General features: G+C 41.2%; 1 protein-coding gene and 2 long non-coding RNA genes across 8 annotated transcripts in view; 2 read left to right on the forward strand and 1 right to left on the reverse strand.

The window, feature by feature from the left end:
* LOC310852188 lies at positions 1-4,886 on the forward strand. Its single transcript, XR_014568020.1, has 2 exons — positions 1-1,308; positions 2,562-4,886. It is a non-coding gene; the product is annotated as an uncharacterized lncRNA (long non-coding RNA).
* NFXL1 (nuclear transcription factor, X-box binding like 1) overlaps positions 1-8,508 on the forward strand; it is an 83,081-nt gene extending 74,573 nt beyond the window's left edge. For all 6 annotated transcript variants that reach the window (XM_083754894.1, XM_083754893.1, XM_083754891.1 and 3 more), the window contains 2 exons: positions 5,859-5,912; positions 6,175-8,508. In XM_083754894.1, the coding sequence (XP_083611020.1) occupies positions 5,859-5,912; positions 6,175-6,348 (228 nt within the window). In that variant the 3' untranslated portion in view covers positions 6,349-8,508. The remainder of the gene's footprint in view (positions 1-5,858; positions 5,913-6,174) is intronic.
* A 1,830-nt stretch (positions 8,509-10,338) lies between these two features.
* On the reverse strand, positions 10,339-16,892 carry LOC310852194. The gene is made up of 3 exons (XR_014568026.1): positions 16,741-16,892; positions 13,140-13,215; positions 10,339-10,905 (listed from the first exon to the last, which is right to left on the reverse strand). It is a non-coding gene; the product is annotated as an uncharacterized lncRNA (long non-coding RNA).
* Positions 16,893-16,917: the final 25 nt, after the last annotated feature.

Below are 16,917 nucleotides of genomic sequence, written 5' to 3' on the forward strand. Positions count from 1 at the left end.
TGGTTGCAATATATCCTCACTGCTTCAAGAGGCTCATGCAGAGTTATTTTCTAAAATTATTGTGCAAGAAATAGAATGCAATTAAATCCGATGTTCCCTGTTCAACAGCTGTTACATGTTAAATGTTGCTCTTTATGTATTGTGGAAAGTTTGTCATATTGCCTTGCTGTTTATGATAAACTGTTAATACTATGAGCCTCTACACGTGCTGTATTAGAATAATGTTGCTTATGTCTCTTGCTTCCTACCTTTCTCCCCCAGTTTGGAATGCTTCTTGAAGAAGGTACACATTCATTCAGTTGGGGCCTAGGGGGCATGAAATGAGTTGCCCTGCCTTGTCCAGTTTGCTAATTTGAAGTTAGGATAGTGTAATGAATACATCTATTTAAAGTTCCAAAAATCTGATAAGTAGTTTAATGCTCATGTGTGCGCACATGCTTCTCTTGATCTCTTACCACTTGATGACTACTTGGCTGGATATGAGAGCAAGTTGCATCAAAAAGAACAAGGAGTTTTGTGGCACTTTAATGAAATTTGTTTTGGCATAAGCGGACCGCAGTCCACTTCATTAGATACATGGTGTTATCCTGAGTTGGGGAGAGGGGTTGCAAACAGCGGGGTCAACTAGAAACAACATGCAGAAAAGGGTAGACAACGAAGGTTTTATAATTAACAGTGGAAATTCACAAAGCAGCTGCTGATAAACACAGACATCCTGTCATCAGTAAGCAAATACACTTAGTGTGCCAAAATATTTTTGTCTGTGTTCAGTCCAGAAGTGATCGCATTGAACCATGTAGTGTGTTATAATTAAGTTGTTTCATATTGCCATGTCCCTTTTAGTTCCTTGACCCAGGATAACTAGTCAAAGGTCATTTACAGGGTGTCCTGGGAAGTTGACATGTTTCACCACTTTTGAAAATTGCCATTTCTGATGCCAATTTTGCATCCTGTTGTTGTTGTTGTTGTTGTTTTTGTTGTTGTTGTTATACCCCGCCCATCTGACTGGGTTGCCCCAGCCACTCCAGGTAGCTTCAAACATACATAAAAACATAAAAAATTACACATTAAAGTAAGGAACTCTGTTAAGGGATGGAAGAATTGGCATCTTCAGGAGGCATTGGGCCGAAAGCCACATGTGCTTACACAGATAAGAGCATGTGCAACACAGATAAAACATAATATGCAAAGAATGTAATAAGATTTCCACCTGACTTTTTGGTAATGCAAAGGGAAAAGAAAGCCATAGATCTGGTGAGGCAATGTATTCTGGATTTAGATTTCCACGAATTGTTTGCGGATATTAATGTACATATAACATACTGTATTTTTCGCTCTATAACACACACCAGACCATAACATGCACATAGTTTTTAGAGGAGGAAAACAAGAAAAAAAATATTCTAAATGAAACAGTGGATGTATGATTTTTGTGGTTCATGCTGTGGCCACAGACAGGTGATCTGACAGTGATTTTGGAGTAGCCCAATGCAAAAATCCTGAGGATCCATGTGGATCCATGCTTTGTAACCACGTTTTTGCACCACTGTGACCCTAGGCAACAGTGGGTGCGTGATTTTTTTGGTGCAAGATGTAGCCATGGACATGCTATGTGATCTGATGGTGAATTTGGGGTGACCCAATGCAAAAATCCTGAGGATCCATGTGGATCCGTGCTTTGTAACCACGTTTTTGCACCACTGTGACCCTAGGCAACAGTGGGTGCGTGATTTTTTTGGTGCAAGATATAGCCATGGACATGCTATGTGATCTGATGGTGAATTTGGGGTGACCCAGTACAAAGATCCTGTGGATCCATGCTTTGTAACCACGTTTTTGCACCATTGCAGCCCCAGGCAACAGTGGGTGCGTGATTTTTTTGGTACAGACTGTAGCCATGGACATGTAATGTGATCTGATGGTGAATTTGGGGTGACCCAATGCAAAAATCCTGAGGATCCATGTGGATCCGTGCTTTGTCACCACGTTTTAAATGGGGAGGGAAGGAAAAATACAGAAGGGACAAGAAGCACAAGAGGGGTGTGCGGAGAAGCAGCTGGCTAAGAATGCAGGGGAGGAGTTTAACAGGGTGGGGGGGAGGAAAGGAAGGCAAAAGTCCCCCCCCAAGCCAGCCCCCCCCTCTCTCTCTCCCCCTGACCTGCATGTTTTTCGGCTGCCTGCGAGTCCCTAGAGCACGGAGAGGAGGAGGTGGTGGGCTGGAGCCTGCACGCAGTGTGACTAGGACAGAATTAGAAGGAAGGACTTGATCCTTTCCTTAACCCTCTGCTTGCCAGCAGGGCAGGGGATTCCCTGCTCTTTGTTGAGTTTGAGCAAACGCAGCAACAGAAGCGGGTGGGCAGTAAGACCTTGAGGCAGAATGCAGGAAAGCAGCAGCTTCTGCCTTCCCTCCGCCCGCCCGCCCGATCTTATTTTTGCCTGATTTTTGTCTATTTTTGCCCCTGCGCTCCGGCGAGTCAGCTCCAGGGACCACACATTCGCTCAATAACACGCACAGACATCTCCCCTTACTTTTTAGGAGAAAAAATCTGCGTGTTATAGAGCGAAATTTACGGTATCTCCCCTCTACTCAAGACTAGATGTTGAAAGTTCTCTTCCACATGCGTAACAAAACTTAATTATCCAAAGTGTAAAAAAGTGATTCCCTTAACAGGAATGAATACCTTTCCTTCTGCAGTTAGATCATGACGATTCAGAGGGCAGTTGACTTGGAGGAGCACTGGTATCAGTGTGGACAGCCAGAGTGCTGAAGTGCAGTTCTGTATAGCTATCCAAGATAGAAATGTATGTATAGTAAAGTGGCTGAGATACAAAAAAAGACTGGGGAGAATAAGATATATTGGTCTTCCTACTGACAACCCAGACCCATCAAATCGTATTTTATTTAGCCAGCTTCCTAGCTGCAGTCCTTTCTATTAAAAAGTAATGGGCCAAATCTCACATGGTTGACTGCCAATGTGATGAATATGGGGATGAAAGAAAGAGGATGGGGGGGAAGCTGGAGGCTAAGTCTGAGTTAAAAGTACAGAGTTAAACTACAAATATTTGTAGCATTTCCTTTCCTTTGTGTAATGTGCTATTGTTTGTTAGTATTGGTGTAGTGTAGAAAGCTCGGTGTATAGTTTTTTTATCATGTTTTTGAACAATTTATTATGCCCAGTTGATGGCCATTGGCTAACTAAAAAAGACTGGGCAAAAAGTCACATGTATAATTTTGGCTACCTGAGCATGGGTGAGGGCAAAACTGTAAAAATGCAAATTATGCATGAATGGAGGGGAGTCCTACTACAGGTGTATGACGGGAGACTGTCAGTATTTTGTAGATGGAAAAGAGTTGGAATGTGAGAAAGGAAATGTTTCAATTTGTCTGCAAGCATAGCATTAGTTTGGTTTGGAAAGAGGGCGACAAATATGACAATGATGATGAATTAATTTTTTTTACCACTCTTCATCTGAACAATATAGGGTGGTTCACAACTTAAAAAGACAAAATGAGAACTCAAAATGCATAATAAAACAAAGCAAAACAATTATACCCCACTCCCACAAACACTTCATAAAGGCCATAGAATGTTAATCAGCCCAAGGCATGGTGATAGAGAAACATTTTTGTCTGATGCCTAAAGGTATGTAATGAAGGAGAACGATGAGACACAAGGAGAATGTGAGGGAAAGTTTTGGAAGTCAATACAGTGGTACCTTGGTTTACGAACTTAATCCATTCCAGAGGTCCGTTCTTAAACCAAGGCGTGCTTTCCCATAGCAGCGGGGGACTCAATTTACAAATGGAACACACTCAACAGGAAGCGAAACATGTTCTTATTCCAAGGCAAAGTTCACAAACCAAAACACCTACTTCTGGGTTTGCAGCGTTCTTCATCCAAGTTGTTCATAAGCTAAGCTGTTCTTAAACCAAGGTACCACTGTACTATTCATGGCTTTTTATAGCACACAATTGTGCTCTTGTTTCTGCTTGTGTACAGTTTGCTTCTGTTCAGTTAAGTTGGAATTACTGAAACCCAAAGGCGCTTTCAGTTCCTGTGTGAAGTATATGGTTCTTGAAATACAATATATAATTGACCACTAAACGAGCTTCCTTGCCAGAGGACGGGCAGATGTTTTCTCTTTATTTACTACTGTTAATGTTGAACTGCTCAATATATGTGGTTCCTAAGTGGTTTACAAAAGATGTTAAAAACCAAAATATGAGTACTTACCACAAAATAAAGCAATGGAAAAGTTTCTGCACACTAGCAAAAACAAGAGAGTGTGGTAAATCTCCAGGGAAATCCTGCGTAAAAAGGGGCATGGGAAGGGAAGTACCGTTGCCCCCTCCCAAAAACTGCACATGGAAAGGTGTTTCAGAGGCTGGGTTATACCACTGAGATGGCCCACTTCCTTGATGTCATTATGTGATATTTCACTGATTGTATCCTGAAGATCTTGATGATTGGTTTGGGATGTATAAGGGGAGGCAACAAGTCTCTAAATATTATTGTGTCTGTGAAGCTGGGCAGGGAATTTTCAGTTGTGTAAAATAACATGCCCACCATTTAAAATACTGTGTAGTTTAATTTAAGCTATTTAATTTAAAGGTGTCTTCACCGTACTGTATTCAGCTCCTGCTGGAAACAATTCTTGTAAGCCTACCCAGATGCTTAGAAAGTTGAGGTGAATTTTAATTTTTTTTTTGGTATTTTAACATTTTGCATGTTTCAAAGTATTGGAATCCCCCCCCCCCCGATGTTCTTGTTTTATCTTTTTGTGAACCACTTTGAGGTTTGTTTGTTTTTTAATCAAGCGGTGCATAGATTTTATGGAACAGAAATAGACAAAATACCATACACCACTTATAATACTGTGCATTTTTTTTATTAAAAAAAAACCACACACCTAACTGCTTTACAGTGTCTGTCTCAAAGTAGTTCAGAGCTTGGTGACTTTCTCCTGGCCACTTAATGAGGTTCCTGGTCAGCTGGCCTCTGTTCCTTACAAAAGCTCATGACTCAAAATTCCATCAAGCGCACCACAATGAGTTCTTGAAGGAATAAGAGTCCATAATATAATGGTAACAACATGCTTCAGAATATTCGGGATCTCAAGTAGCGTGACTGGGGAAAACCTCCACATGCACCTTTGAGGAGCTGTTTGTGGACTACACAATGCAAGTCTCAGTATAGGGACATCTCATATATTCACATGAACCACAGGGAATAGCATATGTTCCAGTTCATATAAATAACAGGTACAAGAGAGGGGGCTTTTTTTAATGGCAGTCCTATCACTTTGGAGTTCCCTTCAGAGATGTGCAGCTGGGCCGCCTTTGGATGTGTTCAACCACATCGTAAGTATTTGCCTGTTCCACACTGCCTTTATTTGAATTCAGATGCTGTCCTATATTTGATCCGTGGTGTTGTGTGGGATCGTTTCATAGCGTTGAATCCTAAGTTTTAAATTGCTTTTACGATTTTAATTGTGAACAGCCTTAAGAGGGCCAAGGCCTTGAAAGGCAGTGTAAGAATAACGAAATAAATGAACAAAAGTGTAATGATGCTTCCGGCAATTAACAGGGGAGCAAATTTGGGTGCCTAGTGCGTGTGACCTCATGACGTCATGTTGTGGCATGACCTCATGTGCACCCCCTGCCTCAGAACATAACTTCTTGGCACTGGAAGTCAGGTTCCAAGGTCTGATGAGTTGCATCAGGGGCCCTGTGTTTGGGTGCTGAGAACCCACAACAATGTTTTTCTGGGTGCTCAGGCACCCCTATAGTTGGTGCCCCTGGCAATTAGTAAGTTGTAGCTTATTATGTGCTAAGCATTATTTTTATATTCACACAGATTAAAGAGGCCGAGGCCAGAGCTGCCCTTGAAGAGGAAAAACGAAGACAACAGGTACCCACCAACTTAGGCTTCTCTTAAAGTGCAGAAAACCCTAGGACTGTAATCCTACATGTACCTAGTTTGGGCTGCTTAAATTTCAATGAAGGCAACTGAATGCAGAATGATGAGCTCACAAAATTCTAGTTACAGTACTATTGTACCATGCACATAAAGTTTTAATATGCACTATTTTAAGACAGTTGAAAAAAGATGACACCCCCCCAACCCTTTTACCACATTTATTTTTAAAACTTTCTGCTTTCCTCCTATCCAGGCTGAGCTGGAGGCTTTTGAGAACAGGCTTAAAGGTCGTCGGAAGAACAAGAGAAAAAAGGACGAGGTTGAAGTTGAACTATCTTCATGGCAAAAATATAAGAACATGATTGTATTGCCAGTATGTGGAGCTGCTGTCGTAATGCTTGCGTGGTTCATAGCCTACAATGACTAAACTATTCCATTTCAAAGCACCTCAATATGATTATAGAAAGCTAACTGATATAAATTAGGATTTAATGTTCAGTTGTATAGGTAGCGACTGATTGGCACGTCAGCGGGGCCCACGTAAGGCCGCCCCATCCTGTTGAACCCTTTTTGTGATGTTTTTGGGTCAGTTCGGGATTGGCACAATATGGTTGTGCATATATCGGACGCACCTGATGTGGTTGCTGCCTGTAGTTCGTTATAATTTTCCTGTTCATTTAGAGAAAGCTAGAACCAACCCCAGATCCTATACTTTGCTCCCAAATCAATTTAAAATACTGAGGTGACTCGATTGAAAGTTCTACAGTATAGTTGGTTGAACTATGCTAAGCAATTGTGCCAGATTATATTTTTAAAGTCTAATTTGAGAACCACCGAGTACCATTCTTGTCTACATCCATTTGTTTTGTTCCACGTGTGCACCAGATGAGCACTTGGTTTATGTAGTCATTTTTAACCTCTTGGCAGATGGAAGCAGGAAATGGATGGTTTGATACTGTCACAGATGACCATGCCTACCATCTGTTGGAGGATGCTTGAAACTCTGATCCCTTAAGATGTAGTTCCTATAGCACACATGCACACTACAGCGCAGTCTTGCATGAAAAAGCACCCTTGTTTCGTTCAGATCATATGCACGGACTGGGTTGTGAATCATGCTGTTATTTGAATAGAAGACAATGTTTTAATGTTTTCATTTTAGCTATATTATTGTGGGTCTTCAGAATAAACCATTAAACCGTTCTTGATGCTGAGCAGTCCTAGTCATACTTTGTCAAACGTATCTTTTAAAATACAATACGGGTGTTCTGTACCTCCAAGATACATTTTTGTTGAATAACATATTTCTAAAGGGAAGTTGTCAGATTTTTCTCCAGGGCCTCTTGCAAAACTGGTCATATGCTAGTTGTCAATTTTATTTACCTTTTATTTCAAGTTCTGTTTTGTTTTGTTTTTTGCTAGTAAAAAGAAAATAGTATTCAAGGATATTGTTCTCCCTCTGAAATGTAGCTTTCTCGAAGAAAATTTACATCAAATAAATTTGTAGCTGTGTTTGCTGTGTGTAAAGTGGCATTCACAATTTAGAAAACAGTGTATGTACATGTGGCAAGTTCATTATTAGTTCAGGTGTGCAGATACATAGAAAAATATGAAATGTTGTCTTAAGCAGATGCTCTCAGAGCTGGAATTTAAATATCAAATCAAGTAGCAAATGTCCCAGCTAACCTGTTCATTGTTTCCGTTTACAAATTGACATCCCTGCTTTCACCCCTTCAAAAGTGAAGAATAAACTTTACTCCTGAACTACTTTTGTATTTAATTATATAGTGACTATTGTCACATCAAATGAGGGAGTGCAAGTTCTTCTGACTTGCTTGCTAGTGCTTAAAATGCTAAATAAATATTACTGATTATTAATTTCCTGTCTAAATTTGGTCTTTGTAAGAATTACCTAAATCCAAGCCCCGAATCTTGGGCAAACATCCCAGGTGAAGTCTGGTAGGAATGCCTTTTGGATACCTTCAAATAATCTGAAATTGATATTTTCACATATTTCCAGCAGTGGGTCTTATCTACTTATGACGATTACACATAAGATAAATATATCTACTGTTAAGGGATATTTTGATCAGATGTATGCTGGCAGATTCTAAAATGTTCTTTGGAAAGGAAAAACCACAAAATATTGTAACTTTGGACTTGTTATATTTACTAAAGAGTACAGTTATTTTTGTTTTTCCATTGATTTAAGAAAGTAACTTGAAGAAATCCATCCTGCAATTGTACATTTTAAGAATTCCAACTTGGTCAGTAGCTTACTTCCTAGCCACATGAATAATTGATACTAATATCACCTTAGGTTGTCAGATTTCACTTTTAGGATATTTTAGCATGAGTCATTTATTTTTGTACTGTTATAACAAAAAAGAGAAAATCCGTCTGTCAATGTAGATAAATAGTGTGAAAACTGATACCTGTTTGAGTCTTACTATGTATTAAGTGTGTTAGTAAATCAGCATTCTCTTGGTTTGAATGTTGATGAGATTTGTTAGCTTCTCAACACAAATAACTGGAAAGCTAAAAGGTTTTCGCTACTTCAGCACTTGTATTAAAACATTTGTCTTTGTTTATGTGTAAATGTACCTTCATTTGAAAGAGAGTTGCTCCTTTAATGTTTTGGATGTTCAGCTGAGTGGAAGATGAGAAAAGCAGGCACAATTTCAGTGTGGGGTAAGGCCTTCAGAATCACTTGCCATTTCTTGATATGAATGAGAGGGGAGCAGAGTTATATACTTTGCACACAGAACATACCAGGTTTGGTCTCTGGCATCACCAGTTGGAAAGATCCCAGTTTGCACAGGATATGAAAGACCACTTCCTGAGATTCTGGAGTGGCAGATTTCCATGTTATGGCTGCCACCAGGTCTTCCGCACCATGAAATAACATATTTTTGTACTGGGCATTCAGTTCAATATAGCATCTAGAAAATCTCAGCTTTCCTTTTTTGATAACGTTTCTAAGCTACAGTATATGACTATAAAGTTCAGAGTTGAAAGTGTGTGAACAGTGCTGGTGAAATCATAGGAATTGTAGAGTTGGGAGGGACTGTGAGGGCCACCAGTCCAGCCAGCAGCAATCCAGGAATCTTTTGCCCCATGTGGGGCTGGAATCCACAACCCTGAGATTAAGAGTCTCATGCTCTACTGTATGAGCTATGCTATCTTGGGGCAGTGGTGGTGAGCTGACTGGATAGATTTAGATGGGGTTTCCCTTTTACAGAAGTAGCTCTTTTGCTTCTCAAAGCTAGCAGAATAAATTCTATGAAAAGAAGTAAATATAAATGTGTTCATGTGTTTATAATTTTACACATCTCAGAATTCCGTTTTCCTAAATTTAGGAATCTCCTGTGTTAGAGCTGGATAAGCAGAAGCTAAGATGAAATCAGTAGTCTTGCAGGTATCGTATTGTGTGTTTGCCAGTTGTATGTTTCACATACCTAAATAAGAATAAAAGATAGGCCTGTGATGAGTTTTCAAGAAAGTGGGGGAGGGGGGGTAGTAATTCACAACACAGTAAGCATGGCCAATAGTCTAAACTGGAAAAGGAGCTCAGTCCAAATATTCCACATTAGTCCTAAATCCAACTTGGCTACCCCTATACTTACTTGTGACATCACTTTTTATTCAAAAACACTTAGAACTAAAGGTTGAATCATTTAGGCTTATATAGATTATTCAGTTTTTCATTCAGTAAACATGCAAATTTGCAGATTTTCCACATGACTTTGCCTGTATTCACACTTTATTTCTTTATTGGCCTTATTAGTCACTTTTGTTTACATAATGTAAAGAATGACTTGCAATATAATACAGAAATTTTAACAAAGTAAAAGCTAGCAACACACACACGTATATAAGAACCCATTGAAAGAGGCTGCAGTGTATAAACTTTCCAAGTTAAAGGTTGAAAAGAAACATTTTTCTCTCTCCCCTGAAAATAGCCAGAAATGGTGCCAGGCACCCCTCCCTGTGGAGAGCATTCCATAAGCAGGGAGCAGCCATTGAAAAAGTTTTATTCCTGTGTTGCTACCTCTGGATAAAGTTTGGAGACGGCAAACAGAATGCAGGATCCAGATTGTTTCATGTGGGGATATGTGGTCCTTGAGGTATCGAGACCCTGAGCCGCCTAACACTTTATAAATCAAAACCAGCCCTTTGAATTGAGCCCGGAAACTAATTGGTAGACAATACAGTCTTGCCAGAATTGGTTTTCTATGCTTAGACCGTCTTGCATTGTCCTCAGTCTGTCAAATGCTGCACCGCCTGCAGTTTCTGAACCATCATCAAAGTTGGCCCAATGTACAACACATGACAACAGAGGTTGGGCTGCCCCTGTCCAGATGAGTGCAGATTAGGTAACCGTTAGGTCCAGTCACAGACGACTCTGGGGTTGCGGCACTCATCTCACTTTACTGGCTGAGGGAGTTGGCGTACAGCTTCCGGGTCGTGTTGCCAGCATGACTAAGCTGCTTCTGGCGAAACAGAGCAGCGCATGGAAACGCCATTTACCTTTCTGCCGGAGCAGTACCTATTTATCTACTTGCACTTTGACGTGCTTTCAAACTGCTAGGTTGGCAGGAGCAGGGACCGAGCAACGGGAGCTCACCCTGTCATGGGGATTCGAACCGCCAACCTTCTGATCAGCAAGCCCTAGGCTCTCTGGTTTAGACCACAGCGCCACCCGTGTCCACCAGCTAAAGCGGATGCAGGGGTTTTGCATGACGGAAGCCACTTGACTCTCAGATGACAGTAATGGATCCAGCAGTACACCCAAACTGCACACTTGCTACTAGAGAAGAAGTATAACCCCATTCAGAGCAGGGCACTTCCTACACATCCAGTCTACGGATCCACCCACTTACAGTGCCTCAGTCTTGTCTGGATTGAGTTTCAGTTTACTGGCTCTCATAAAGTCCACTGTTGAGGAAAGACATTGTTTCAGCATTTCCACTGATGGCCACACCTGTAGATGTAAAGGAGAAGGAACAGCTGTGTGTTGTCAGCATATTGCTGATAACGTACTCCAAAACTCCAGCTGACACCACTTAGCAGTTTCATGTAGATGTTGTATATTGGTTATATATGCTTCAGCATTTTAACTTGACTCTCTTGTCCCAGCCAGAAGTTCAGGTCTCCTCTTCAGCTAATGAACCTCTTGCAAAAGTAAGTATTTGAAATGTGATTATGCCAACTGTCTTCTTTTACCTGTTGTTTACTGATGTATCATTCTCTCCCAATTGTGAATTCAGTGGTCAAGTATCTACTGGTTTAGGAACGGAACAGGGCCACCCAAAAACAAAGTAGTAGTTTGCACATTGTTGGAGTATGCTAGATATGCAGAAGTATATGACTTTGCAGACTAACAGAAAAACTCAACAGGAGGCTGATAAGAAGCTGTGAGCTTCCAGGGTATCTGGCAGGAGTGAGGAACTCAGTGGCTGGAAGTTGTAGTTCAGCAATGTCAGAAGGCTAAAGGCTCCCCACACTTTAGAATCAGAATTGTAGAGTTGGAAGGGACCCCAAGGGTGATCTAGTCTAACCCTCTGCAATGTAGGAATCTCAGCTAAAGCATCCATGTTGCCTGCAAATTTGATGAACATTCCTTCAATTCCTTCATCCAAATCGTTTTATAAAGATGTTGAACAACAACAACAGGCCCAGGACAGAACCCTGCGGCACCCCACTTATCTCTTTTTTCCAGGATGAGGAGGAACAGGATCAGTCAGAGGGAGCTACACATTGCAACATATATTTGGCAGGCCCCACCATATTTCTGTGCTGTCTCCTCAAAATAGGCTTGAGGCAGCTTTAAGAAAAATAGTCAAAACAACATCTTGGTATAATATATCGCCATGGCAGTTCTTGACTCATTTACAAACATGCATTATAAAAGGCTCGGTTGTACAGTGGTACCTCTACTTATGAACTTAATTTGTTCCGGAGGTCTGTTCTTAACCTGAAACTGTTCTTAACTAGAAGCGTGCTTTTGCTAATGGGGCCTCTTCCTGCCGCTGCGCTGCCGGCACACAATTTCCGTTCTCATCCTGGGGCAAAGTTCTCAACTCGGAGTAACTCTTCCAGGTTAGCGGAGTTTGTAACCTGAAGCGTTTGTAACCTGAGGCGTTTGTAACTCTAGGTACCACTGTATTTTGGAATGGCAAAGCATTGTAGTTTTGCCAGACAGTTGAAAGCTGGAGTACAGAACAATTAGAAAATTGTGAGGGTGGAACCAATAACCCCAGGTACAAAAGAGGCAGCATAGTCCAAGTAGAGGAGGAATGCTTAATCGAAGGCCTATGGGGTATTAGTGCTGATGGACCTGGTTATTTGTTTTGACTGTGAATTATCTGCCTTTTGATAGAATCCTAGAATACTGAATTATGGCATATTGTTTTGTAGTGGTTTTATATTGTGCCGTTGTGCCCCATCCTAAGGCCGCTTGTTGATGAAGAGTGGGCTAAAAATATTTTAAATAAATGTGACTAACTTACTCTAAAATGGGGCTGGAGAATCCAGAGGTACAATTAAATAGAAATACTTTCCATTGGCAGAATTAAGTTGAAATTATAATGATTCTGTTAGTTAGAATTCCATGCCGCTTGTTTAAAAAAGAGAAAGACCTAAAAGACATTCTTTAATTTTGCTTTTTTTCTGAAGAAGTAGTGGTGGATTTTAAATGTACAGTATTTGGATTTGTATGCAGTAAACGTTGAAGGTTTTAGCCTCTTTTAGAGAGTAATATCTCTGTGAAGGGAATTCCAGATAGTTGGCACCCACAAGGGTGGAGTGTATCATAAGGCAACCTGGGAAAGGCTTTTCCAGCTGTTCTTAATAGAATGGGTTAGTTCCTATGGGGGACATGTTTAAATATAGGGGGCTTGAGATGTAAAGGTGAAAAACAACACCTTGAATGGCCTGCCAATGCCAACATAGTGAAGTGATGACTGGGTGGTTGTTTTTTAAACTTCCCATTTATGGAGAGTTGAGCTTTGTAATGTCACACGGCTACACAAATTCCAAGCACTTTGTGGTTTTAATTGGTGACATCAGTACTAGAAAATGCTACTCCCTTCCCCAGTATGCTTTAAAGTTATATTGGTTAATGTTCCTACCAAAAAAAAGTGATTACAACATAATTTATTAATACACGTTGTTTGTTATTGGTTATCTGGAGCCAGAAATACAATTGCATTCTACCTGTAAATTAGCTGTGTTGGTTCGGTTCCAATTCGATGAGCCCTGGAAATTGAATATCTTTTAAATGTGGGTGCTTCTGAAAAATAAATAAAATGGTACATTAATAAGCCATCCTGTGTTTTACAGCTGGTGTTGCAGTAGAGCTCAAAGGTCAGAACAGTGTATTATCCCACTACAACCGTAGGAGGCATTATTTACTTGGGAGCATGGGAATGTCCTGGCTTTGGGTGCATGCAAAGAAGTTATCACTGTAATGCCAGAAGTGATGTGCAGTATGAGTACTGAGTCAGTAACACTACTACAGTATCTACTGTGACCACAACATTCTTCCTGTACTTTCTGTTGTCTCCTTCTCCTATGACTCATTCATTGTAGGCAAGCAGAGCATGTAGACAGTGACTACAGTGGTACCTCGGGTTACATACGCTTCAGGTCCGCTAACCCAGAAATAGTACCTCACGTTAAGAACTTTGCTTCAGGGTGAGAACAGAAATCATGCTCCGGCGGCGCGGCGGCAGCAGGAGGCCCCATTAGCTAAAGTGGTGCTTCAGGTTAAGAACAGTTTCAGGTTAAGAACGGACCTCTGGAACGAATTAAGTACTTAACCCAAGGTACAACTGTAATTCCAAAGAGCATACTCATAAACTAAAAACAGTTGTTTTAGAAACCAATTTTTTTTTTCATGGTTTGAAGGCCATGTTTCGATCCTTTACAGGCTGCATGTGCCCTGCAGACTAGCTGTTTCCCAACCCTGATAACCAATATGGTGGTTGTGAACTCTCAAGCCCTTGCTTTCTACAGCCATGTAACTTACTGTATGCCAAATTATCTAAGGATTACATGCTGGTTAGGATTACAAAATGGTCAACACTGCTCCATATGGGGTTTATAGAAGAGCAAAGTGAACAAGATGGATAATCCAGAAGTCATCTCAAATTACTAAAGCGCTTCCTCCTGTTAAGTGTTATCCTGTACAATTGCAGTTCTTGACATTTTTGTCAACAGTTCTGACAGGGAAGAAAAATGATGCAGAGAATAAAGTCAGAAACTATGTTAATAAATGACATTTTTTCCCCATGAGCATTTTCAAAGTCAATATTTATCCTTCTCTTAAGGAGTCTCCAAAGGACACAAAGAATCATTCAAGATTAATGTGGCTGATTTTCCCTGTGGAACTATATTGTAAAAGGGGACAGATCCTTATTCTCCATGTCATATTGAAGCCTACCACTGTACCTTTTAAAATTTGGGGTAGAAGCTGGGTCACTACAGTAAGATACCCCATTCATGAGTGTATGTTCTCTAGGAGGTGTGAAGAAACAGGCATGCCACTTCAGATTTTAATATGATAGCACAGTTGCAATCAGGGGTACCAACTTAAATAAAACGGGGGCAAGTAAACCCTGCCCTGCATAATTGGATCACATGACACAGTGCACAGACACAATTTGAATGGCAGTGCCCTTCAACTTTGGGGCCCCCCGCCCCCTCAAATGTTTTATTGGCGGGTGGGGGGCAAATACCCCTTGGCCCCTAGGAGTTGGCTCCTATGGTTACAATGTTCAAATTTTCACTCTTAGATATATTCAAGATTACATTGCAATACAGGCAAACCACAATTTACACAGGGGTTACGTTCCAAGGCATTGCGTGTTTAAGTGAAATCACGTAAATTTGAAACTCCATTGAGAAAGCCTGCAAACACTCCATTCTGCCTCTTTTTGTGATGTTTTTGTGACGTTTCCGGGTCACTTCCAGGTTCGGTGTGATGCACACGTGCACAGTTGTGCACATAATTAAGGTTTAAGGTGCTGGTTTTAACCTTTAAAGCCCTATACGGCCTAGGACCCTCGTACCTATGGGACCACCTCTCCTGGTATGTCCCACAGAGGAACTTACGGTCTTCAAACAAAAACATCTTGAAGTTCCCAGGCCACAGAGAGGTTAGGCTGACCTCAACTAGAGCCAGGGCTTTTTCGGCTGTGGCTCCGATCTGGTGGAACGCTCTGTCACAAGAGACTAGGGCCCTGCGGGACTTGACATCTTTCCGCAGTGCCTGCAAGACAGCTGTTCCACCAGGCCTTTGGCCAAGGCACAGCCTGACCCCCTCCTCTGGCAATCCTCACAGAACTCTAGCCCAATGGTTGCCATCAATTTGATTTGAATTAATGTTATAATGAAATGATTTTAGAATGTTGTATTATTTTATTGTTGTTAGCCGCCCTGAGCCCGGCTTTGGCTGGGGAGGGCAGGATATAAATTATTATTATTATTATTATTATTATTATTATTATTATTATTATTATTATTAGACATGCCTAAAATGGTTGCTGCCTGTACTGCAATGTAACTTTAAAAGCATTTGAAATGTTTATTAGAGTCGTTTCCTGATGCCATGAATGGGTTGGTATTATCTTGTCATGTGACCGAGGCAGGAGAGCAAAGAGTTCTGGGAGGCAGGTGCCGTCACTCCTCAATTTTTTCTTTCATACAACCATCATAATGCAAGGTTGAAGCAGTTGTCGTATGTGGCTTTGGCCTGTACACCTTCTGTATTATTGTCACGCTGTGTAGCTAGTTCATAGTGATGCTTCTGAGAATTCATCTCATTTGCAGGAGGGTGCTATTCATGAGAGATTTGGACCTATACTTCTGCCTGCCTATCCTTTCATTGGTAAAAGGTAAAGGGACCCCTGACCATTAGGTCCAGTCGTGGCCGACTCTGGGGTTGCGGCGCTCATCTCGCTTTATTGGCCGAGGGAGCCGGCGTACAGCTTCCAGGCCATGTGGCAAGCATGACTAAGCCGCTTCTGGCGAACCAGAGCAGCGCACGGAAGCGCTGTTTACCTTCCCGCTGGAGCGGTAGCTATTTATCTACTTGCACTTTGATGTGCTTTCAAACTGCTAGGTTGGCAAGAGCAGGGACTGAGCAACGGGAGCTCACCGGTCACGGATTTCATTGGTACTTGCTGCCTAATTCAGTATATAAAAGGCAAAACATTCCAAAGCATATGGTCTTTCACATATGCACAAATAACCCAAGCACTAAGATCTTCCACTGGGACGCAGGCTAAGAAGGCAGCAACGAACAAGTCTTGCTCATCTGTGGCACTGTGGTTTCATAACTTTATCCTGAATGAGACTCGCCTAGTGCCCACTGCATTATATTTTAAGACACTGGAATTTATTTATGCTTCAGTCACCGTTTCAGTTTGTACTGTTTATTATTTATTTGTTACTTTTAAGTGGCCTATTGTTTTGTTTTGAAGTGTGCCAATGACTGTGGCCTAAATATTATGAAGAGTGGCATACAAATACCTTAAACCAAATGCATACTCATGCTAAACTTTGGATTTAATTTGTGGTACGTCTGTCAAAGAAGTTGTCAGTCACTGTTTTAATCCCATTTGAACTGAGTGCGCAATATGTGCAGGCACTCACCTCTAAGCATCCTAGACCTATTGCATATAGCGACCCCAATATCAAAGAATTTACTGTGGGGAAGAAAGCTGTGTGGTCCGAAATGTTGTGCTCCCGGCTCTTACAAAAGTGTCAGTAAGCAAGAAAAGGTGTGGATTTTATGCGATTGTTAGGAACCTACTGAGAACTTTAAAAGTGACAATCAAAAACCATGAGCAGGCCTCACTTTGTAGTTCATCTCCTTATGGTCCGTGAGATCTATCCACTACCTGCGTTCAGAGTATTTTCTTTGCTGCAGCTAAAATCGGAGGCAGCGGCATTCCACCACGGGAGCTGGCTTTTAGAAAGAAAGAAAACT

This window comes from Podarcis gaigeae (assembly GCF_964106915.1).
Source record: "Podarcis gaigeae genome assembly, chromosome: 9".
NCBI classification, from domain to species: domain Eukaryota; kingdom Metazoa; phylum Chordata; class Lepidosauria; order Squamata; family Lacertidae; genus Podarcis; species Podarcis gaigeae.